General features: G+C 36.1%; 1 protein-coding gene across 3 annotated transcripts in view; it reads right to left on the reverse strand.

The window, feature by feature from the left end:
- CSMD3 (CUB and Sushi multiple domains 3) overlaps window positions 1-26,851 on the reverse strand; it is a 695,220-nt gene that overhangs the window by 38,714 nt on the left and 629,655 nt on the right. For all 3 annotated transcript variants that reach the window (XM_034422197.2, XM_034422198.2, XM_034422199.2), the window contains 9 exons: window positions 24,503-24,676; window positions 22,369-22,551; window positions 18,326-18,502; window positions 16,620-16,799; window positions 14,861-15,034; window positions 8,758-8,931; window positions 7,352-7,425; window positions 3,612-3,723; window positions 2,374-2,553 (listed from right to left, as the gene is read on the reverse strand). In XM_034422197.2, coding sequence (XP_034278088.1) covers window positions 2,374-2,553; window positions 3,612-3,723; window positions 7,352-7,425; window positions 8,758-8,931; window positions 14,861-15,034; window positions 16,620-16,799; window positions 18,326-18,502; window positions 22,369-22,551; window positions 24,503-24,676 — 1,428 coding nt within the window. The remainder of the gene's footprint in view (window positions 1-2,373; window positions 2,554-3,611; window positions 3,724-7,351; window positions 7,426-8,757; window positions 8,932-14,860; window positions 15,035-16,619; window positions 16,800-18,325; window positions 18,503-22,368; window positions 22,552-24,502; window positions 24,677-26,851) is intronic.

The following is a 26,851-nucleotide window of genomic DNA, read 5'->3' on the forward strand; positions in this document are numbered from 1 at the left end:
GGGGAGGAGGGGGAGGGGAAGGGGAAAGGGAAAGAGAAAAAGAACTACTGCCAGGAAGGAAGGCAGTAGGTAGGCCCAAGTGTTTAATATAGTTCCACTCAAATATTCATTTAAAGATTTAACACATGTTCCCAACGCTTCAACAAACCTATAAGAAATATTAACATTAATGTTAATGCATAATAAATTAGTCTTTGCTTCTGAGAATCAGATCAGATTATTGTGACCATGTGTGGAATGTTCATCTATATTCATATAGATTTCTACAGATTTCAGAAAAGAAATGGATATATGATATATTTTTAAAAATCCTTCACAGTTTAAAGGCTGACCAAACAGCTGTCACATACATCCTTGCTATGTTTTGGATGGTGGTGAGAAACATAAAGGTTTTTTTTTTATTATTATTATTCTTTTATATCACCAGCGAAGTCACTTTTCTGTGAAATCTATTCATCAGCAAGAAAAGAAGACAGAGGAACATACTGCTTTCCCCCTCCACGCTCATGACCTTTCCATTCGGAAATAACAGCCTTTTGTGGCTTTTCTGTTGTGTTGGAAATCTGGAGCAGATTCATATTCCTTTGTACTAATGTATGAAGAAAAAAATAGCACCCATGGAGTTTGTCTTCACAACTTCCTCCCAAGTGTCGGTAGGCATAACTGAACTGATATTCTGCAAACCAGAATTAAACACACCAAACAACCCGGGCAGTTGGAAAGGATAATAAAATAATATTAAAAAGATGACAAGAAAAGAAAATGACAAAACTCTCATGAGTGAGGTATTCAATCTTCCCTATTTCTATGCCAATGTTCTCCCTGTGCCAACTAAGAAAGCTCAGACTACCCAAGGAGCTCCTGATACAGTTCTACAAAGAAATTATTGAGTCTGTCATTTGTACCTCTAGAACTGTCTCATTTGACACAGCAACCAAACAAGACGGATACAGACTACAAATAATTAACGTAGAGTTAGGACTGCAGAAAACAATTGCAACCAGCCTCTATACTGCATGAGTCGCTAAGAGAGCTGTGAAAATATCTACAGACCCCTTATATCCTGGACATAAACTGGTTCAACTTCTTCCTTCAAGATGACACCATAGGGCCATGATGGTGAACCTATGGCACACGTGCCCAAAGTGTCACGCGGTACCATGTTGCCTGGCACATGCGGCAGTGCCTGTTCCTCTTCTGGGTTTCTGGCGCGCATGCACGTGTGATGATCAGCTGGCCTATTTGCACGTGGCAGTGCAGGAAACTGGAAGAGCTGGTCTTCTGTTTTCCTGAGTAAGCATGCGCGCTGGTCAGCTGATCATCGCACGTGCATGTGTGCCAGAAACCCGGAAGAGTAGCTGGCTGAAACCGGAAGTTCAGTAACTGAAACTGGAAGTTCATTTTTGGGTATGCGCATGTGCCCTGGCCAACTCCTTTTCCAGATTGCTGCCCAGTCGTCCGTGCATACGTGTGCTCCCTTTTCGGCACTCAGTGCTGAAAAGGTTCGTCATCATTGCCATAGGGCATTGCATGTCAAAACAACCAGACACAAAGACATCCCCCCCCCCCATGCTATCACTCTGCTAAACAACTAATTCCCACAATACTGTCTTATGCCCTGGGATGTCAAATCACCTAGTAGGGCTGTATTAGCTATTATCCTTTTCATCTTTTCATCTTTCCTATTACCTATTTTCTTAGCTTCTTATGACTATAACTTTCTTGTTTGTATCTCACAATTTATGTTGATTGTCTTTTATTTAGTATCCTATTATGATTTATGTCGTTTGCTTATTTAGTATCCTATGACTATCATTGAGTTTGTATCTTATGATTTATGATTATATTTTATGATTAAGATCACGAGTTATCACTTGTTGTTTGTATGTACTCTGAGATCTTATGCACTAGAGACAAATTCCTTGTGTATCCAATCACACTTGGCCAATAAAGGATTCTATTCTATTCTATTCTATTCTATTCTATTCTATTCTATTCTATTCTATTCTATTCTATTCTATTCTATTCTATTCTATTCTATTCTATTCTATTCTATTCCATTCCATTCCATTCCATTCCATTCCATTCCATTCCATTCCTCTCCTGGTTTTAGTTGTTCATTGTTCTGAATACAGCACATTTACCAGAGTGGATAGATATTTTTATGTAAATAGAAAATAAAATAAATAAGTTCATTTACATCAGGTAGGTATCTAAAGTCTGCCTTCATTTTGGTAAAGGGTAAAATGAATTTTCCACACCCTTAATATTGGAAGAAAATGGGAATATTGGTAGAAAATAGGAATGAAAAGAAACAAAGGAATTGGCAACTCTGAAATATTAACTCTTCCAGGAAGATGTGAAATACATTACCTTCACAGAAAGGAACCTTCCCTGTCCATGTACCATCAGACCTACAGACTCTGTGTTCTGATCCTCCTGCTAGAAAGAATCCGGGTTGGCATGTATATATCAAGGTATAACCGAGGGATGGAAGATCCATTCCTGCAACATTTGTGTGAGCTGGAGATTCGGGCTGCTTACAGCTGTGAGCTAAAATAAAAATGCACAATTCATTTTATACATGACACGCAATGGCATATCCTTCAACTACAAGTAATGATCATTGCTCAAATTGCTCTAAAATGTATGAGAAGGTCTTTAATAACTCCACACTTTTATTAACTCCTCAATTTATGTCAAACCATGCCTGGGAGCGGTTAAGTACTGTGGTTGCGTTGACAGTAGAGAAAGTGGATTAGTTCCCATATGTTCTCCATATATTTGAATAGTAGAGACAATGTGGAAGATGAAGAGCATATCACTGCATTTTAACTGGAAAATCTTTGCACCAGTTTTATCATGAATTACATAGCTTGGACTATAATTGTAAATGTTTATGCTTGATAGTGCTGTACGTGTTCAAATAGAATAAATGGATAACACATCATACACATTTGCAAGATGGCAACAGGAATAATTGAAACAAGATAAGCAGAAAAACATTTTTAGCAGATTGAGCCAAGATAGACATATAACTATTTTAAACTGTGATAATATGGTTTTTAAAATAGTCCATCAAAATGCACTGTCCTGCTTGTCTCTATTTTTCATTGCATTTTAAATTGGTCTTAGTCATCTTTTTTCACCCTTTTTTGGAGGACGGGTCAGCTAATTGGGAATTTTGGAGCAAACTTTGAGATGCGAGCAGGGTGGTGAAATATGAAATGTTTTTCAGTGCTTTAAGAAAAGAGATGTTTGGGGGGGAGGTGTATGTATGTACAGGTAGTTCTTGACTGACAATCACAACTGACCCCAACATTTCCTTTAAGGAAGACAAAAACACCACAAAATCACTATTTAAGTTGGTGTTTTCTTAATATAGTTAGTCCTTTTTTATTCTTTTCCATTAAAACACATATTTTCTGTAAACTGTCTCCTCATATATAAACCTGTAAATATTTAATTTGTTTGGAGAATGGCAGCATAAATAAGATACTATTCTTATTTTTTGTTTGGATACTGATTTGAGGCATGTGAGTCTCAATTTGCATCACAATAATATTATTTTTCCATTCCGTATCTGATTCTTCTCTCTTTTCTTGACTTACCAATGCATTCGGGTTGAATCCCACTCCATGTAAGATCAGGAAGGCAGGTTCGAGTTGTAGACCCTTGAAGCAGGTAGCCTTTTCTACAGTGAAACTGCACAATATTGCCTACCTATTGAAAGATTAAGAGTAGATCAATTTGATTAGTGATCAACTCAACACAGAAAGATCGCAGACACATTCCTCTCTGCACACATACACTAATCTAGTGTGTATCCAGTGTGCCTACCATTATTTGTACTCATTTCCTATGTTCATGTCCATGTTTATACTTATACCTGTTATCTCGTACATGTTTGACTAAATAAACAAAATAAATAAATAAATAAACAAATACATTAATTAAAAGATCTATGAACAACTTAGATACAAGATGAGGGAAACGAACTTTTTCTTAATCACTTGTAGATATCTGTTATTAGGATTGCATCAAACTGTTCTCCCTATTTTCATAGACATTTTGTTGTTTCTTCCTCTTTTACATAGAGTAAGAAAATTCAGTAAAAGTTTATGATAAGGATGAAAAGAAGTTGAGTCTATCATAAGAAATGCACAAAATGGCCAATGGATCATCTTCGCTATCTTAATTTTTATCCCACCATTATATTTACAATGTGCCCAGCTCATACACATTTTAAAAGCATCAACTGGTTCCTAATGGTACACGCAAACACACAACAGTTATGAACTGGATCATGGCAATGACTATGATAAAGGGTCAGTAGCTCCTTTCATACAATAAGTCACTTTATATTGGTGATGCGTCATTCATGTCACTGATGTCATTGCCAAGAAGACAAAACTTCTCTCACAGATACAAATTGACTTCTTCAGGCAGCTGAGAATTATAAATACCACCTCCATTATACAATTAAATTTTGTCCTTGTGTTTTTTGATTTTATGTAATTTTAATTTTTGTTTATTAATTACAGTTTACTACTTTTATTGCACACTGGGTGAATCCATTTTATGTTACAACCTATGAGTTGCAACAATAAAATGCAACTAAATTAAAATGAACTCTTGAGGCATTTGGACTTAATGATCAACTAGGGCTAAACATGAATTAATTCCATGCAATAAATTTACAGCAATGGTAATTTCTATATTATTTGAGTTCTTCAAACTTATTTTTATTCACAATGCATTTTTTATAGCTACACAAACTCATTTCCCTGTGCTATCAATATTATTCTTTTTGCGAACATTAAATTCACTAGAAAAGGGTGGCTTTCAATGTTCCCCTCATCTCCATACCGAGGTTCATATAAAGCATGATAAAACTGACTCAGAGGCTACTACAAATATAATGGATCTATTTTTATTTCTAAATTCAGATTGTGCCTAGGAACCTTTCAGAATTAATACATACATAAATGCTGAATTGATATTCATGTGAACATGCCACAAAGGAAACTACAAAGGAGTAGAGTTTAATCCTTTACATGTGTGACAGATTTTCTAAATAAATTTCTATTATTTCAGATACATTCTGTGCTATCCAATAATGGTTCTATAAACAGTTTTCATGTGTTAGCAGCAACATTTCTACACATGTATCTCAAATCTTAGAATTCATTTCAGGAAAACAATCTCCTTCTAAAGCTTGCAGGTGAAGTTGGCAAAAGCCCTTTATTTTGCCTTTACAAAATGAACGCAGCTGTTTTGGAAAGGTTTATAATATAACAAAGCAGTAGGCATGTTGGAGAAGACATGAAATGTAATGGTTGCAATTTGGTACCATCTTATTTATTTCTCACAGATCAGATTGAAAAACAGAACTAGTAACCTAGCATGGTTATAGATAAAAATAGTAATTTTACTAGTATTAACTATAGTACAACAACCTTCAAAATTTGATCAGAGATTTTGCCCCCTTCTTCTCGTCCTGAGAGATTCTCATCTTTAAAATTATAATACTGCTTCATTTTATGCTTATGCAAGAAGAAAACTCTGACAGGTAGTAGAGAAACCATATATTTTGTTCAGGGCAATGCTTCTCATTTTCTTATTGCCCTCCTCAAGTTGCAAATGTGACCTTTTATTCAGGAATAATGTCAGTGCTGCCTTTAGGGTAAAACTTCTACTGTGGTGAAATGGAGCAAGCACATGGACATGCTGTTAAAATGTTGATTGGAAAACAAATCTCATTAAAGATAATCAAAGACTGAATGTAAAAGGATAGCACTTTTTAAAGCCAATAAAGCTAGGATGATGTTTATGAATTTAATTCTGGGTGAGGAAATAACGTCAAATAATTCATTTCATTTAAAATGAAAAATCCAGGTGATAGTGATTTCCATTGAATAAATTTTCCTCCTTTGTACTTCAACTTTTTTCTCAGTTACATAATTTAATTTATGTAGTTTAACATTACATATATGTGTATACACACACACACACACACACACAAACACACACATAGGCACAATGTGACCTCAGTGCCTTCCGTCGTGCCCTTAAAATCCATTTTTTCAAGCAAGCTGGGCTGGCTTAAGAAGAAATTTTTAAATGTTTTTAAATGTTTTAAATGTTTTAATTGGTAGTGAGTTTTAATTGGGCCAAATTTATATATCTTTTAATTGTTTTTTAATATTTGTCCTGCATGTTTTTTAATTCTGGCTGTACACCACCCTGAGTCCTCAGGGAGAAGGGCGGTATAGAAATTCAATAATAATAATAATAATAATAATAATAATAATAATAATAATAATGATGATGATGATGATGATGATGATGATGATGATGATGATTATAATAATGTGTGTCTCTCTGTGTGTTAAATTTTACTAAGGTACTTGGAATTTGTGTATGCTAAGAATTCAACCTTTAACTAAACTTTATTAAAATAAATAGTAAATATACCATGTTTTCCCCAAAATAAGACCCTGTCTTATATTTTGTTGAACCCCAAAATTAGTGCTTAGCCTTATTTTCGAGGAGGTCTTATTATTTTGGGGGGTGCGTGGAGCAAGACGGGGCTCCTCTTGCCATCTTACCTGATTTCCAGCTCTGTCTCCCTAACCCTAACCAGAGGAAATGGCGGGGCCTGGCTGCTCATGCATTTAAATATTTTTGGGTAGGGCTTATTTTCAGGAGGGGGCTTATTTTAGCGCATGTACTTGATTGGGTTCATTATCAGGGGATGTCTTATTTTAGGGGAAACAGGGTACAACTTTAGTCTAAGTGGTTTTCAGTGATGATATTAATGGTAATGACTATCCTGTTTCCCCTAAAATAAGACATCCCCTGATAATAAGCCCAATTGGGCTTTTGAGCTCATGTGATAAAATAAGCCTCCCCCCGAAAATAAGCCCTCCCTGAAAATATTTAAACGCAGAGCTGGAAATCAGGTAAGATGGCAAGAGGAGCCCCATTTTGCTTCTTGTGCCCCAAAATAATGAGACCTCCCCAAAAATAAGGCCAAGTGCTTATTTTGGGGTTCAAAAAATATAAGACAGGGTCTTATTTTCGGGGAAACATGGCATTTGGATATAGAAAGGATACAATCAAATTCAATAGTTACTGAAGCTTGAGTTATACTCAAGAGCAGGGCTGTCAAACTCCCAGCACGAGGGCCAGATGCATCACGTGTTGGCCATGCCCATGTTTAGTAAAGGGGAAAAAAGTCCTGATACATCATGTGATGCTGCTGTGATGCTGCGAGTTTGACACCCCTGGTCAAGAGAGATAAGGAAGTTATCTCTCTTCCTTATTCAATAAAAGTTAGGACTCCTACCTGGTAACCAAAGGTGTTGTTTTGCGATCCATGATGAGGAACCCCAGGGTTTTCACAGGCTGTCCTAGTAGGTTCTTTGTCAAAAAAAAAAAAAAAAAGGTTGTGAAATAAAATATTTTTTAAAAAATGTATGTCCATTTATACCCAAATGCTTCCAAACAGTTTTCAGAAACGTCATCCTTTCAATGACTTTGAATATTGAAACTCATATTTCATAAAGTATTAATGCAAGGTTTACAATGCTACTTTGCAAAAAAAAAAAAAGTGAACCCAATTGCTTTACCCTTTGATCATTGTGTCCTTATCTTTCATACCTTATGCTTATTTATTGGTTCTGAAAATTGTCCCAGTAAAGCTATCCAATACTAAAGAGACAACACTGTCTCTCCATAGTTTTCTGTCCAGGCAAACCATTCTTATTTTTAACAAGATATTGTTAAAATATTGATTTTATAAATATTATATTTATAAATTATAAAATGTTGATTTTATAAATATTGATTCATACATTAAAAAAAAAAAAGAACCTTTTCCTTGGTAAGATTGCAATTTTGCACTGAAGATGCAATTATACATGCCGTTATAAGTTATGGAAGAGCAGGCTGCTTAGAAAAAATGCAGGCACCTGTGCTCCTATCTAGGCCTTGTCCCCAGTGTTAGCAAGGCAGAATTGCCAATAATGCTTCAACCTTGAAACAGGTGTGAGAAGAGACGTGTTTTTGGAAGCTCTGCAACCACCAGCAAACAGAATAAAGCAGCCATTTTTTTTAAAGAGGGAGATGTTTTTCTTTCAAAAAAAGTAAATAGTCCAAACAAGAAAAGGCACAGCAAAAATGGAAGTATGTTAAGGAAAAGTTAAAATATGAAAGTATAATGTAGAAAGTATGAGCCACCGTGATGCAGTGGTTAGAGTGCAGCACTGCAGGCTACTTCTGCTGCCTGCCGGCTGCCTGCAATTTGGCAGTTGAAATCTCACCAGGCTCAAGGTTGACTCAGCCTTCCATCCTTCCGAGGTGAGTAAAATGTGGACCCAAACTGTTGGGGGCAATATGCTGACTCTCTAAACCGCTTAGAGAAAGCTGTAAAGTACTGTAAAGTGGTATATAAGTCTAAGTGCTATTGCTATTCTACATGCTGCCAAGTACCAGAGAAGAAAAAAAGATACAAGAGATTTCAGAGATAGGAATTAAGGCAGAATAGTGTTTTAAGAAGGAAACATTGTTATATAATAGCATTACTGCACAGTGCAATATTGAATAGTAATTGAATAGTAAGGGAGTATACTAAGGCAATAGAAAGCACTCACACATGGACTTCGAAGTTTGATAGTTAACCTTTGAACCTTGAGGTTTTTTTAAAAAAAATAAAGTATATCCCAAACTCTAGAACCCAGAGTGCCACCATACCTATACAACGGGGAGATGATCCACTCCATGTACCATCTGCTTGACATATTCGAGTGCTGGAACCAACCAACACAAATGGAAGATTACAACTGAAGGAGACTTCTGACTGATAAATAAAGCTTTTGCCTTCCCTTTTGCCTTGAGCGGGTACTCCTGGATCACCACAAAATTTCGCTGTAGAAAAAAAAATGTGGAAAATATACTGACATTTCTTTTTAGAGGGATAGACTTGTATGTGATGAAAAACAGAAAGCTTGAAGCCTTTTATAATCATAAAAAATTCTGATCTAAAATAGAAGTGGAACTGCAGTATGTACACATGTACCTACAGAAGGTATGAATGTAAATCATATTCTTAAGACAGAATGGTCTAAATCTTACTTGTCTTTTTCTGTGTAAATGTCAAAAGTTAATATGCAGAAGATCAAAAAAAATTTTCGTCCATTGTCAACTGTGTTAACCAGGATGGAGAATTTCAAGAATATATTTAAAACATTTCTTAAACAAATATCACATAGATTTTTTTTTATTTTTTTTTGCTATTTGATTATTGCTTTAATAAGAGAATATTTGCAGGAATTACATCATGCATTGATATTCTCCAGCCTTTTCCTAGCCACTTTCTATTACTGGATGTTTAGCAATTCTGTCTGAGTATGTAACCATAGAAACTAGACATCATGGCAATTCACATCAGTCTTCCCCCATCCCTCACCCCTGCCCCAGACCCAGGAAACTGTGCTGCTAAAATGCTACTTTTGTAGTAGAGAATAAGTCATGGGGTCTTCCTTGTCAGCAATACTTACACCTTGCTATTTCTGACAACATCCTAACTGTAAGTACAAAAGAAAATTAATCAGGCATCTGTTTTATGTCACTTAACATTAACTGGGAAGATGGTATTGGATTTGACCAGAGCAACTGAGCAATGAGAAAGAATTATTCTGCTCAGAGAATGATAAAACTGAGAAGGTAGGCCTGAAACTTGGCTGAAGACATAGTCCAGTTCAGGCATATTAGTCCTGATATTGCAGTAATGTAAAATAGTAACATTTGATTAGAATATCTCAGGATAAATTACATTTATTTGTTTTATTAATATGTCCTTTCCCAAAGAATACCTCTACAAATCTCACTGCAGTAAAAGAACATTAAAAACAAGTAACAGTAAGTAATGTTGAACCTTTTATATATAAATAAGAGCAAAATTTGGCCTATTCATTTATTTAATGCATTGATTTACATAGCCACCTGTTCCAGTGTTCATTTATATGATGGTGATCGAAGTGGCTTTATTTCACTTGCAGAAACTGTCACCTGTAGGAAGCATCTATGAATATGCTAGTTAAGACCTTTTCCAATAAAACTCAATATGAGTTTCATCTGAAATGTGCCTGACAATCTTGTTCATGGTTTTGATATGCACCACTAATCAATTCTATCTATCTCTTTAAATGTGTTCCCTTGTAAAATCATTGATACATAGTAGATTAAAAGGGAAATATAAAATATCCTATGAAAATATCCAATGCTCTGTTTTCACGGTGGCGAATCAACTGACAATGGGAAGTGGCATTCTCAATGAATATGGCATGAATGAAATTGAGAACGAGACTCAAGAGTATTTTAGGAGTATCCTAAGGCCCATATGGTATTGTGGTTAAGATATTGGCTTTGGGTTTGACAAGCCACAGAGCATTGATGATGACTTTGAGCCCCTTGCTATTTCTCTCAGCCCATCCTATTTCATAGAGTTCTTCTAATGGAGTCATAGTCTGTGGAGACCAGTATCTACATCATTTCAAGATCCCCCTAAAAAAGACAGCCTATTAATAATTAGATTACAGTAGAATAACTCTATTCTAAAATATTCTTGTTTCTATGTGACTCTAATGGCAGATTTTATAGTTGCAATTTAAAATCTTCCTACTTGTGACCAAGACCAAAATAATGATTTGGGTTGATAACTGGAGAGGGGGAGAGGACGATACAACGGCATATGCCTTCAATTGAAAGAGCCTTGATAGTACAGTGGTTTAGTGCACCCTGTCATTAACACAGCTGCCTGCAATTTCTGCTGGTTCAAATCTCTCCAAGGCTCAAGGTTGACTCAGCCTTCCATCCTTTCTAAGGTAGGTGAAATGAGGACCCAGTTTGTGGGGGCAATAAGCTGACTTTGTATAAAATATACAAAAGAATGAAGGCTATTGCTTAACGCATTGTAAGCCGCCCTGAGTCTCCAGAGAAGGGCGGCATATAAATCAAATTTTTTTAAAAAAATTGTGAATTGCATAAATATTTTTCTCTCTCAACTTTTTCTATTTCATACTTGCTCCCATATACCAGATGTTATAGCAAACAAAGACATGTTTTGGAGAGAAATTGCAGTACATGATGGGATGAGGAATTCTTTGACCACTGAAACATATTAATTAATAATTATTATTAACAAAAGAAATCAAAGGTAGTACTGATAATAATAGTGGCCTTGGATGCAGTCCCAAAGCAACTGGAACACCGCTTGAACATTAAGCATTGGCAAATTTGCCATCAGTCAATCGCAAAAGGCAGTTTTACATGTAGCTATTTACATTCTGTGACGATGCCTCTAACACCATAAAGTATCCACATCTGCCTATCCCAGGTCCTTGGGAAGGACTCGATTGTAGATAAAAATGTCAAATCCAGTCTGAACATCTGGCTGACTGCGTCAAACCATTTATATGTCATCTGACTCCCAGTGAGTCTCATAAGTTTACAAACTGTTAATAACATTTAAAAGAAAAGAACAAAAGAACACAAAAAAAGATCAGAGATAAAAAAAAACCAAACCTAGGCAGGACATAGGAAAAGAAAAGAAAAAGAAAAGAAAAAGAAAAAGGGAGATTCAACCATGATAGGCCAACTCAGGATACTTAGATGTATTAGTAGATTGGGGCTGTTGGAATCTCGGGCAGAACTACAGAGAAGTTGATTTCCAGGATCTATCATGATTCCGGAAGCCAACTTTTCTATAGTCCTGTCTGAGATTCCAACAGACCCAACCTACTGTTGTTTAGTTGAAGGAACCCTCAAATAATAAGGCCTATGCTATGAAGAGCTTTATAGGTAATGACCAGTATTTTGAATTGCACCTGGAAGCACACTGGAAACCAATACAGATCATGAAGCAGAGGTGTTACATGGGCACACTGAGGCAGGGCCACCATTGCCTGTGTCACTGCATTCTGAACCAATTGAAGCTTCCATGCTGTCTTCAAGGGCAGCCCCATATACAGCGCATTGCAGTAGTCAAGCCATTAGGTGATCAAGCCATGAGTGATTAGCAAAGTCCTCATGTTACTCTTGTAGTCTTTCGTAATGGGCATGTTTGTGAAAATACAGACTGAAAAAGCTTTATATTTGATCAAGTGTAAGAGAAATGTTTTGGACAGCTTGAGAAATGAATTCAGAGGTCATGTTTTCTGCTTCCTCCATCTTATAGTTTTCATACTTCAATGTTCTCCCCTTCCTTTATCTGGTCAAACAGAGCTTTTCCTTCTGCTCTGTTAATTAATGATATCATGGCTTCTTCTGTTATTCAGCCACCATAAGCACATTTTGCTTGCAATTCCAGCTATAAAAAATCAACTAGGTAGAATGAAATATGACCTCCACTCACTAACATATTGTATAAACACTTATTATTTTAATAACTAAAACACGAAAGAGCTTTAAACCCTGAAAAGATCTAATCTTCTTGCCATCACAAATCATATCAAACAGGAAGATTTTGTAGCGATTGAAAAAGATTACAAGACTTAAGAAAATGATCAAGATTTGCGAATCTGTTGAGTAAAATAAATGGGTTTTAATCCATTAAACAAAATGCAGCATTTCTATATTAAATAGTATCACTGAAATTTTGAATGTAAAATATTACAGTTTTATTCAATTTTTATTTGTGAAGGTTTTTTTTCTTTACTGTGAAACGAAAAGCACCATTCCTCTTCTCTTTGATAATCCAGCCCATTTAATTTATTCTGTTAAAAATTTAATACTTTTTTTCCAACAGCAAAAAGAAAGAAATATTCACAAAATGTTCTGTAAAAAGTGAGCATACATTTGTTATTGTAATGAAATCTGCAGCTATGCAAAATCCATCAGTGTCACCAATTTTATGCTAATAAAACCTTCTGCATAAATCGGTAATTTAATATAATACTGGAACAGAAGTCCAATTGTCAGAGAAACAGGCTGGAGTTTCTTCGGTATTCCTGACAGACTTAGCCATTACAAATGTCAGCCACCATAAAAATGTCCAGGTTTTTGCCTGGTTAAAACATCCATGTTTAGACTAGCCCTTGTTGACATTTTTGTCAAGTTTGACAAACTTGCTTTAGGTATTTCAAATATTGTATGAGGCAAAGTATTCCTTCCTCTACAATTTCACAAACAACTAGGGATATGAGTGATGGTTCATGATCCTGAGAATGCTACAAAGGTTGTAAGTGTGAAAAATGGTCATAAGTCTCTTTTTTCAGTGCCGTTGTAACTTAGAATGGTCACTAAATGAAGTGTTATAAGTCAAGGACTACCTGCAATTTCAAATATGATGCCGTGTTGAACATTCAGGAAAATAGGGGTGCGACAGCATATCAAGGAAATGTTTCAGTAGTTAACAGCAGTCACTACAAAATTCACCTTTTGATTATATTATCCATGAAAATTGGGGCTTTCCCTCCATACTTCCTCATTTAATAATAATAACAATAATAACAATAATAACAATAACAATTATTATTATTATTATTATTATTATTATTATTATTATTATTATTATTATTATTATTATTATTTTATTTCTATACCGCCCTTCTCCCAAAGGACTCAGGGTGGTGTACAGCCTATTTAAAAACACAAGACAAACATCAATTTAAAATTTAAAATTATTAAATAAATTTGGCTCCATTTAAAACCCCAGAAATTTAAAATACCCCAATTTAAAATTATCATGTCGATAGTCCAGCCTGGCGGAACAACAGGGTCTTCAGTGCACAGAGAATTTCACTGCAATCTATCATCACCTTTCTCATCCTGGCTATGACTATAATTAAACCTCCCTAAAGCATCACTGATTGATTAATTAATGCTAATAAGACTTCTGTTTTTCATTAGTTTTTTTGCTTATCAGCTTTAAAACAGACAAGAGTCAATTTGGTGTAATGGTCAAGACACAAGGCTAAATATTAGGATACCATGAATTTTAGTTCTTGCCTTAGGCATGAAACCAGCTGAATAACTTTGAGCCAGTCATTCTCCCTTAATCCTGGGAATAAGGCAATGGCAAGCCAGTGCAAAATCTTGCCAAGAAAACTGCAGGCTCTTCTCCAAGTAATTGCCAGAAGTCAATACACACTTGAAGGAATAAAATAAACAAAGAAACAACCAGAACTGGTTAGTTGTCGCTGCAGCTGACAACTGACTGATTAAACTGTTTAATTGGAGTTAAGATCTTTAAGGAAAGAAGGACCACAAAGCAAAGATGAAAGAGCTCACAAGCACCTGTGTGGTCACTGCAATTTGTCCCTTGTTTTGTAATGGATATTAAAGGACATTGCAGCTTTGTTGGATTTGTGTATGTGGTAAAGATAAATGGGGGTTTTATTTCACTTTTTGTAGCAGACTTTGAGGAGCAATGCTCATCTCCATTTCTTTATGCCAATGCTGTCCACAGTAATTTCTATGATCATGTGGCCAGTATTATATCATGCCACAGCAGGGTGTCCAGTGAAATTTGACGTACTGTTACCTTCCCACCAAAGTGGTACCTATTTATCTACTTGCATATAGCATGCTTTTGAATATTAGGTTGGCAGGAGATGAGGCAAATGATGGGATCGCACTTTGTCGCACAATGTAGGATTCAAACTACCCAGTGCATCGACCTTCTGTGGCATCTTTTAAGCCACTGAGCCACAGTGCCTCATTGAGTGTGCAGAGGAAACATTATAGCTATTTCTTACCTAAATTGATAGTTTTTCTTTTGTTATGTTTTTCTTTTAAGATTGCATGGAAACAACTATCAGCCTGGAATGCAAATATTAAAAAAATAAATACTCACGTAAGCACTGTGGGACTTCACCACTCCATGTTCCGTTCCCAACACAAGTCAAAACAGCAGGAAATGATAATTCATAGCCAGGTGAGCAGACATAACTAATGCTAAATCCCCAATCAAAATTTATTCCTTCCTGTTTTCCATTAGAAATCTGGGGTGGAGTTGGACAGGTAACAGCTGTAACAACATTTAGAGTCATTAGCATAGCAGCTGCAGCAAATGTCTCCTGTGTCTATACTGACTACGATAACCATATGTGCTAATTCAACTTTTTTTTTTAAAAAAAAGGGTTGCTGTATTGTTTAGATTTTTTTTTTTTGCTTTACTGCGCAAATCATTTAAGTATTGTTTATTTTCACAGCCTTTTGCCATTTCGATGGGCACTTTGACTGACAATTATGCAGTCACATATATAAGAAAAAAGAAAGTTGGGAAGGACCATTTCTTTAGTTCTTTATTTTGAGATACATAACCCAGTAGTTAAAAAAACAAATCATCACAATTTGGATACTAAGACAGGTTAAGATATAAAAAGTTAATAGAAATGCATTTCCTATTTTATAATCTCATCTGAAATGGCATATCCTCATGTCACTCCACAGAACACTATTTGAATTATGAAGGACATACTATAGATATTGGGAGGGATGCAATTTGATATAATTCTGACTGTTCAAGAAATAAGATTGAAGGAACCATTCTAAATCTGGTTTCTACCTATATGTATTTACTTGTTATTCTGTTCCATCAGTGCATGATTTTCATCAGGGAATCATTTTGAAGCCAAATCAAGTCCACATCCAGCATTATCATATTCAACAGTTGTAATACAGTGGTATCTCAGTACTCATCCTTAATTGGTTCCGGGAGGCACATGAGTACTAAAATGGATGAGTACCAAACAAATCATGTACCTTACCACTTGCCTCTTTGTTTCAGCTGGGAAGGATTTTTTATCTGTCCCTTTTCCTATGTGAGAGATCTTCCCAGCATGGCCGACTTCCTGTCTGCCCTCTGTGGCTGTCCCCCACTTCCTTTTGTAGCGACCTTCCCAGCATGGCCGACTTTCTGTCCACCCTCTGTGGCTGACCCCCACTTCCTTTTGCACAATGTCAAGTACCAAACTAAGATGAATACCAGGACAACATTTTTCAATCAAATTGCGTCAAATACTAAATTTGATGAGTTTTGAACCAGTTGAGTACTGAGGTACTTCTGTAAACACATATCTCTCTATAATGGTGTGTCGGAATCACCTTGGAAAACCCAGGGAAGAGGCACAGCCAGGGGACTGGTTGGATAAGAGGCAGTTTAGCCACAGAAAGAATGTAGATGGAAGGAGAAATGCACTTTGAAACTTACAAAATTCTGTTAACGTAATCTTAGAATAAAGTGGAATTCGTTCACCTGGGTGTGCGTTCTGCCTGAACAACTTTACAAAGCCAACATCAACCATGTGTGTCTTAAACTACATTTCATCCCCATGACCTTTACAGCCCAAGAAATTAGGGAGAGTCCCTTATGAGACATTTACCATAGTCACATGGCAGCTAAATTGCCTCTTAACTAACTGCTCACCTAGTTGTGGCTCTTCCTTTGCCTTCCAAGGTCATTTGCTAATACCATTACCTTCTCTCTCTCTCTCCCCTCCCTCCCCCCTCTCTGTTTCTGTACCTCTCTCCATCCACCCATCCATCCACCCACCCATCCATCCATCCATCCATCCATCCATCCATCCATCTATTCAGATTCAAAGCAGTACCTTTACAAGTTGCCAGCATTCCACTCCATGTGGCATTACTAGTACAAGTACGAATTTTGGAACTGTTGGCTTCCATTGTGTACCCAGGTTGACACATAAAAGTAACATTTTGTCCAACTACATAATCATCCCCATATCTCAATCCATTGGCTGGTATTCCTGGATCTCCACAACTGATTACTATGAAGGGGGGAAAAATGAAAATGTAATAATATGACAAAGGGTGTTTCCATTTTAAAAGGTGAACAATCTAGGATAATTGTATAATGTGATATCTATGGCAACTTCCTTTGTATAGCAGCTTTTATAAGCAAGCTGAGTTTGTCACATTAGGTGGCATTTGTTACTAATTACAGAACCCATTTGTTAAGACTCCAGGTTTCATTTCCACTTTTTTAACTTTGTGAAGCTTGAATTAAGACAAGATAGTCTTATAATAAAATGGCAGCATTCTGAATACTGATTCACAATGGCAAATTGCTGCCATTGGAAGACTGACAGCTAGGCTGGAAGGGGAGTTCAAGCTTATCCCTCTTGGGGCTATGCAAGGACTCTAAAGTAAGCCCATGCTTGACTCTCACCGCCTTTTCCAGCCTAGCTGGCAGTTTCCCAACAGCTGCTACCAAAAAGGTTCTTTCTTACCTGCCCACCATCTTCTGTATCAAGATGGTGGGACAATAAAATGGGACCTTCTTCTTTTTCTCTCAGCATCCCACCTACTATGCTGACTTGAAAAGAGAAGACAATTCTATTTAGCAAAGGGCAGAAATTTGTGCAAGTTGTCTGCTTTAGAGATTGCCTGAACAGCTTCAGGAGACAATACTTTAGAGTTTGACATAATATGTAAGGACACAAATATTTTATCTCCCAACCCAAAAAGAACTCATTGTGAAAGGGGATAAAGCAGTCTTGTCTAATGGTTCTAGGAAATCTGAATCTGGTAGACCCAGAGATGAGTATACTTTTTGGCCCAAATGAGCATATGTGGTGTGAAGCATCCAGGGCCAGGAATTGCTTAGGCATATCTACACACAGTTGTACATTAATACGAAAGTACAGTTCCTTTCATTACAAATATTCCACCCACACATAAGACATAATACATCATTACAGTAAGAGGGCAGTAATATTCTTTCCATTTTTGCCATGAAACTTATTGATTATGTGCCATCAACTTGACTTTCAATGACTGCATGATACTTATATCTGCCACCGTAAATTTTCATCCATCTTTGTTGTCATTACTCACTCAGGTCAGCCATTATATTGAGTGCTGAAAATCTCAGAGCTTCAGCAGCACTATTAACACTAGCAGACCAATGACAGAGAGGACCACTCTTCCCTTCCAAAATGGTAATCAAGTGGGTAAAGATGAAAAACAGAGGAAAGTAGGGACAAAGGGCAAGGAACACTGGAGATACATCATAAGTTACACAAGAGGAGTTTGATGGATGCATCAAGTTTCCAAGCTGTCTCTGCCTTCTCTGTGTAGAGAAGCTATGACAACATTACTGGTTTGTATGGAACAATCTTGAATGGTCAAGCTCTGGAAACCTGATCCTGGGGGGTGGGGGGAAGCTAAATCTGCAACAGGGATGATTCTGGTACTATCCTGCTCTGTCTCCCCAATCTGACTTTTCCCAAATATAGAAGCTGTAAGTGGTGTCCTAAAGATTGCAATAATAGTAGGAACAATGGATACTTGCTTGTACAATTTGGCAAGGAACCAGACCACGTCCCATTGGCAGTGCATTGCCGTACAGAAGGTCCAGACAGAATATAGCCTTCCATGCAGGAATAAATCACAGAACTAGAGAATGTTGTGCCATCAATTTGAAACACTTTCCCATTAGCTGTTGTTCCAGGGTTACCACACTGAACAGCTTGAACAGTCAGTGTGAAAATGCCAGAATTGGGAAGGAAAACAAACACAGAGAACAATTACTTAATAGCTTAAATAATTGAAGTTGCAACTAACAATCCAATCTACTCATTAAAAAGTAGTTTACATGAAGGAGATAAAAATCCTTCCTTTTCAGTGGTATAAATCTTGCCCAAATGCCTTGAGTTTTCGTCCCAAATTTTCATACATTACATTCAGCTGAAATGGAGCCTTTCTTTAATTTTTTCTTGATTGAAATAGGGCTGCAGTTTTCGGAATACCATAAATATTCCTCCATATAAATTTCTACACAGCTTGAATTGAAATGCTGAACTATAGCTCAAAATTTGTGGCTTTCCATGAAAATATTCTCAGCTTTTATCTACTGTTGAAAAGACGAAACGGTTTGTTTTTATCAGCTTAATTTTTTATATCAAATGTTATCACTTTTTTCTGATCATTTACTGCTTCTGAGGAGGAAAATGAGCATTCTGAAAAGTAAATAAATTATTCAGTACTACAGCTACAGGGCCCAAAGCCATGTACATTTTTATCGTACACTAGAGTACTAATGGCTACCTACTGAAAATCTTTTTTTTAACATAAATAATCGTGTTGTGTTTTTTTTTTTTTTTTACTTTAACAAACCCACTCATACAATTCAACTTTGGTAAACATTTAGACTCTCTAATAACAACTCTCTAATAACACCTCTCACTCTCTTATCTATGGCTTGATTCATAAAATTATTTTATTTTAAGAAAAATTCCAGATTGAATAGTCCAGTTTCAAAATTCACAAATCTTTTATGTATTTCCTTTTTGTGTGTGTTGTAATTCAGTATTTTCAGGCCAATTTTGACACATACCATATTTTTTGGAGTGTAAGTCGCTCCAGACTATAAGACATACCTACCTTTTTTGGGGAGGGAAACAAGAAAAAAAATATCTGCCTCTGCCTCCCAGCAATTTGCTTTGTTGCAGCAAACAGCAAACAGCCTGTTTCATTTTCATTTTCATTTTCAGCACAGCCTGATTAGCACAAAAGGAAAAAAATCTGCCTCCCAGCAATTTGCCTCCTTGCAGCAAAGAGCGGAGGCCTGCCGGCAATAGGCAATAGCAATCCCTGCAGCCTGAAACAGCTGAGGGTCAGGAGGCCGATCCAACTGACAATCAACTACTTGTGCTAATCAGGCTGTGCTGAAGCTGAAACGGGCTGTTTGCTGTTTGCTGCAAGGAGGTAAATTGTGGGAGGCAGAGGTCAAAGGGTGGGGGCCAGCAGGTGGGCAGGGCTACATTCGGAATATAAGACACACTCAAATTTTCATCTTCTTTTAGGGGAAAAAAGTGTCTTATACTCCGAAAAATGTGGTATATATGTCTGTATGTATATATGTATGTGTGTAAACTTCTCATCATATGAATGAAATATCTACATCTGCCTCAGACATCCTGATACAAAGAAATAATTGTATCATTTGCGTAGTGAAGTCATGTTGCATTTATCATTTTGAAATCACTGTAGCTCATTATAGGTCCCCGACTTCTAGTTAATATAAAATTGAACTGTAATTTAAATATACACCATTAATGATTGATTTTGTGAAAAGTGAAAGCTCTTATCACTAACCATATTTATAAATCTAGCTAGTTTTTGCAAGCACTACACAGCTATTTAATACACAAATTTATGTAAAATAAACAAATCTGTATTAGGCCCTGCATACCCGTAAGGTGCATGATTATTTCTGCTGGTGGAGTGCTCAAATGTTACTAAAAATGCTAGAACCAAGTTGTTTTGTTGTACTCAGATGTTTGTATCCCATCAAACACTAATTACTGTTCAAATTCTTTGGAACAAATGATATTCCCACAGCGAATACAAGGATGCCAGATGCTATCAATGTCAATCACACATGAATTTTAGTTTGCATAAAATGTGCTGATTTTAAGAGAAGAGCCAAGACAATGACAATAGTCTCGAAGAGAATCTTATGGAAAAATTGTGGAAAAGAAAATACAGATAAAAAACAGCATCATTCTAGGAAAGATAGTTACCAAAAAAAGTATGCAAGTGCTAGCTATATCTTAATAAAAAAAGTGTACTACAGCACAGAAAGTTGAATAAAGAAAGAAAGCATAAAATGCTTTGCATAAATTATATAAAACAGCAATCAAATATATGTATATTGAAAAACATATAACTTCAAATATATCAATGAAAGGAGTTTATTTCCCAGTTGGTAAACAAAAAAATTGGGAAAAAAATGGAATGATGGTCATTGTCCTACACTGAAACTATAAGGACAATGCTGAATACCAACTTTTTCACTATGGCAGAATGGCTTCTGAAGTAGAAAAATCTAATATTAGCATACTTTGTGCTGTGTCATGGACTGGAGGAATTCATTTTATTGTGATTGTGATTAATTTTTTTTTTTAAAAAAAACCTTAGTATTCCTGACAATTTTAACTCTGAATTGGGTTCTACCTCTAGGAAAGAGAATATAATTTGTGTATAGACATATTCAAATTCAGTTTTTAACATCTCTCTGAGAAGTATATCTCCCTGCTCGTCATGACAGACAACTCTATATTAGGAAAACAAATAATATGCTTTATTAGAAGGCCACTTCTCCTGTTCTTTACCTTTTCCTGTATACTGTGTAGCAGAGCTTAGAACTTAGCTCAGAGAGCACAAGGATTTCACAGAGTTGTGACCATATTCAAAAAGTAAGGTAGGATTTTTAATTTACTTCAGAATAAATTTCACTACAGCTACGTTCCATGGAAAACACATGGGTACAACTGCTTGCAATGCTTTAAGTCATGGGTGTCCAACCTTTTGGCTTGCCTAGGCTGCATTAAGTAAGCAGGAGTTCCTACTTAACTTCATGAAACCAAAAAGACAAAATGTGCAGAACGACATCACCAAATAAACCCTGTCCTTCTGCACTTGAATTATGATATTTCATGCAAACACTGAAGGGTGCCTAATGATGCCCCTTTCATCATCTGATTTCCTTTTCTTCCCCCAAATGCCCATCAGTAGGATATAGGACAGATAGGTCAGTGAATACAAATGACTGAAAGAGGTGTAGAACAACTCGCCGTGGCCAACTTGCCACAGGACAACTTGCCATGGGACAATTCAACACAGGATAACTCAAGAGAGGGACAAGTAGAATTGCATCTCTCCCCAGTCTCAAGGAATTCTAACCTGAGAAGGTTCAAACTTAAAAGCAAGACAAGGCCTGCTCCAAATGAACTTGTCCCTCTCTTGAGTTATGTCATGTTGAATTGTCCTGCGGTGAGTTGTCCTGTGGCCAATTGGCCGTAACCATGTGATCATGTGGTGTGACCACTCACATGGCTGTGGTGAGTTGTCCTATTATGGACTGAAACTGTTGGAAGTAGCCTAGGATTTGGTTTCCTCAGGATAGAGATAGATAGATAGATAGATAGATAGATAGATAGATAGATAGATAGATAGATAGAGATAGAGATAGAGATAGAGATAGAGATAGAGATAGAGATTAGATATATAACTTTAGGTCATCAAAACTATATCCTAGGATTTGTATATATGTATGCATATATGTATGCATATGTATGTGTATATATGTATGCGTGTTCCTTCCTTCCTTCCTTCCTTCCTTCCTTCCTTCCTTCCTTCCTTCATTCATTCATTCATTCATTCATTCATTCTTTCCTTTCTTCAAAACTATACCTGACTGTATTAGGGTCATGAGGGTTAAGCAGCTAATAGATTTCAGATAAATGATGACTTTATTATAACTCTTTCTTTTATAAAGACATGTAGTGATTTTAAAACCAATACACCATTATAGTTATGAAAATAATTTACCTTTACATTCAGGTTGCCTTCCTGTCCAACTTCCATTTGCTAAACAAGTTCTTTCCTCTGATCCATGAAGGATGTAACCAAGCTCACAAGAGAACTGTACAACACTTTTAGTTCTAAAATTACTTTGTTCTCTAGAACCATGGCCTGGGATTCCTGGATCCCCACAGGTCCCTGTTGTGTCACCTGGAAGAAAAATATCATTTGGGGTAGAATACTTAGGGTTACATTGTATGCTATAGGAACCTGAAACAAGAGGAATCAATTTATAATCAGTACAGAAATAAAAGTAGGCTACAAAAAAAATGGGTGTACATTCCAGACTTGTTAATTGTACACTGACTTTCTCAATTTGGAACATACAATACTCAGTTGAGACCACAGAAATTTCAAGTCCCTTATTTAATGTTCTCGATTTAAAAAAACAACAAACAAAACAAAATAAAACAAAACCAGTGCTTTATTTCCATGGTATTTTTTTAAAGAAGCTGTCCAGCTCAATGTAGAATATGAGTTATAACTGAAGTCAGTGGCTTTTTGTAGTTTAGAATCAAATTATCTTCAGGGTAAATTACACTGAGGCAAAAATCAGTGTCCAAGTTATTGTAATAAAAATGCATCTTACCAAGAGTAAAATGTGATACACATTACAAGAAAAATAGTTGTAGAACTTTCTGGAATTTCAAGCTTGTAGGTTATTACAAGCATTGTAAAATAAGGTGAAATATATTCCTACATTTCTAGATATATCTGGAATATGAGAAAAGATTCCATCTACACATTTATATGCCCTTTAGCAAATAATCATATATAGGCAATCCTTCTAATATTATTAGATTATATAGAAATAGTGTCTCTCCTATTGTTGTGTGATTAAAGAATAGGATATAATAACAAAGCATGTTAGGAATTCTTGAATGCACATTAGTTTTGCCACAAGACAATTATTAAACCTGCTACCTTATAGAAGATGTACCTCCTCAGGATTACAAATCATAACTTCCATGTGGGAGTTAATGCACAGAAACTGATTTGTGCTTCTTGTTTATATAGGTATACACAAGTCCTTGACTTGTCTGAATATGCTGTTTAATACAGTTTTTTGTTTATCTACAGTCCAACTCGGTTATTATTCAGTTATCTGTTTAACATTAACAGATGCATTTGTTTAAAGCTCAAATATCCACCTCTGCAACTTTCTGATAAATCTACCAAACACAAGGTAAACAACACACATACACAGGCACACTCACAAATCACTACATAGATGCTCTATGAATTTAAACTCCAGTAAGCCTTTACCAAAACAGCCAAAGTTTTGGGGAATCTAAACAACAAAACATTAACTTTAAAGATGTAGCTAATAGATAATACTATAAGTTCTGCATACAATTGAGCTTGCCAGAGATTTCTATCAGTTTACACCAATAATTTATACAATTAAAACTGTCACAACACATTTGTTTAAGGAAAAATGTTAAGACATTCAGCCTCCTTCAAGTTATGTGTTGTGGTTCTGATGTGATTACAATGTTAAACAATACAACAAAGCACAGCTCTGCTTGCTATCTATACTATTAATCAAACTACTATATATTTCTATTTATTTGAAAGCTGTATTGATATCCTTATGGAATTTTAGTTCTCTAATATGCCATGAATTAGAGATAGTTTTGAAAAATCTTCTCCAGAAACTATTCCTGTATGAGTTCAGCAGAAATAGATATTACATGGATGAACACTGTTGGTATGCAGCAATTATTTTCTAAATTAGATAAAAGCAAATCAAGGGTAAGACAATAGTAATGCACAAATTACTCATATGAAATGTAACATCCTTCCCAGTAATATGCAAAAAGAAGAGAATATACAAATTCAGTATCTACTTTTCAATCTTCCTATTTTATTTACTATTTCCCTTTTAGATTAAATTTTATTTGAAATCTACCCCTTCCCTTCTAGATTTACGAGTCTATATGTGAATGAGGGGACCTAATGTGAAACTTATCTTTGATTACAGCTGTTTGTGATTTAAATGCGGTCTGGTTTTGAAGTCCTGAAAAGGAATAAGAGCAGCCAAAAAGAAAGCTGTATTGGATGGTTTCAAAAGCACATTCACATACTTTAAAAGTGGTACCTGAGCAATGAGGCATTGTTCCACTCCAGTGTCCATTTAATTGGCATGTCCTGGATGCCTGGCCTATTAATGATCTCCTTCCTGAACAAGAATAATGAACAGTAGATCCAAATGTGTATTTCTCTCCAGAAAGAATCGCATTTGGAGGAATGCCAGGATGACCGCAGTCAATCACTACGATACATAAATATTGGAGATAAAAATTATGTTATAATCAGCCAACTAAATTCTTCACTATGCCAGTGCATCGTTAATATGTTTTACCAGTGATCAATAAAATATTATGATGAAGATGATCTTATAGCCATGTTTTTCATATAATTCATAGAACAAATTGCTCTTTATTATACCAATGTATTTACTAACCTATAGCTATTCATTCTCTCTCTTGCACCCTCTCTCTGTGTTCATTATATTCCAAACCTTTTAAAAATAAACAAATGTGTAGACTTATTTGAATTTATACAGAGTATTGGAATAATAATTTCTTCTTGTTGTTGTTAGTTGCAAAGTCGTGTCCGGCCCATCACAACCCCATGGACAATGTTCCTCCAGGCCTTCCTGTCCTCTACCATCCTCTGGAGTCCATTTAAGCTCACGCCTATTGCTTCAGTGACTCCATCCAGCCACCTCATTCTCTGTCGTCCCCTTCTTCTTTTGCCCTCAATCTTTCCCAGCATTAGGCTCTTGTCCAGTGAGTCCTTCCTTCTCATTAGGTGGCCAAAATATTTGAATTTCATCTTCAAGATCTGGTCTTCTAAAGAGCAGTCAGGGTTGATCTCCTCTAGGACTGACCAGTTTGATCATCTTGCGGTCCAAGGAACTAACAGGAGTCTTCTCCAGCACCATAGTTAAAAGGCCTCAATTCTTTGGCACTCAGTTTTTCTTATGGTCCAACTTTCATAGCCATAAATTGCAACTGGGAAAACCATAGCCTTGATTATACACATTTTTGTTGGCAGGGTGATGTCTCTGCTTTTTCGTATGCTGTCTAGATTTGCCATAGCTTTCCTCCCCAGGAGCAAGCGTCTTTTAATTTCTTGTTATAGAGTATCCCCTTTTGAGATTATGTTGTGATCATGCACAAAACATTAGAGTTTGGTCTTAGGCTTGGACATTAAAAGATATCTTCTCCTATTCTGACTCTGAAAACAGAGCCATTAAGAAATGGAAAGGTCAGTTTGAATAAGTCCTAGGAGTCAAGAGATGTGCTTTGTGAGAAATATCACCCTGTAAATTCAGTTTTAAAAAGAACTGTTATAACATTGCTTTCAAATGAACCTAGAAATGACAAATACCTATGCAACCATCAAGATCAATAGTATTATGGCCTTTCGAAATCAAATCTACTTCCATAAAAACAGCTGGCTGATCAGCCCGATCCATTCTTCTTGTAAAGTGCTAATCTAGACAAGAGTTGGTTTCCCAGCTAAGGTCAATTACTTTGGAATAATAATTCATTTTCCACTTTCCTTACAAGGTCATCATCCTTTTCATTTTGCAGAGCGAAAGTCAGTCAACCCTCTCAAATCTGCTCAGTTGCCACATCATGGCAGAGGAGGGGTTCTGGGAAGGATGAACAAAGAGAACTGGTGACCCTCAGAAAGGTCACCCAAGTTATGGAGAACATTTTAGCTGCTCCACTAAAGCAAGCAGGCAACTGCTATGTAGGAAGATGTCAGGAAAAGATACTAATTTTAGTGACATTGGGGTGGGGAGGGAGAAACTTCATTTCATACTCCGTAGAAGAAAGACAATAGTAAACCACTCCTTTTTTTATATATACTGTATATCCAGGAAAACCACATGAAGAGACATTATATATTCTGTAAATCCAGGAAAACCACATGAAGAGGCATTATAAAGTGATTGATGATATAGTGCCAGATGATGGTTCCCTCAGGTCAGATGGTCTTCATCAAGCTACTGAAGAAGAGCTGAGGATCTTTCGGAGCACTAATAGTGTTTAGGATGCTGATAGATTAAAGCTCTTAGGACATATAATTATTGATGTTACCAGGTACAAAAAGAAAAACTGAAATAGTAAAGACAGGGTTGTCCTTGGGAATGTGAGACATTCTTTCTGGTAGATGGATGAGTGCTTTACAGCTAAATAAAATAAATAAATGAACATAGGTAAATTCAGCATATGAAAAGATGACTAAACATTGACATCGTAGGCATCAGAGAAATCTCAGTGGACTGAACTGGGATAATTTCAGTCAGAAAACCATATTATTTTCCACATAGGACCTAAAAAACAAAGAAGAGATTCTATTGTCTATGAAGAACTAGCACTGCATATTGGACATTAATACAATTGAGTGAGTCCAGAAATATTTCATGAGA

This window comes from Pantherophis guttatus, chromosome 3 (genome assembly GCF_059756535.1).
Source record: "Pantherophis guttatus breed Tessera chromosome 3, ASM5975653v1, whole genome shotgun sequence".
Classification (NCBI taxonomy): domain Eukaryota; kingdom Metazoa; phylum Chordata; class Lepidosauria; order Squamata; family Colubridae; genus Pantherophis; species Pantherophis guttatus.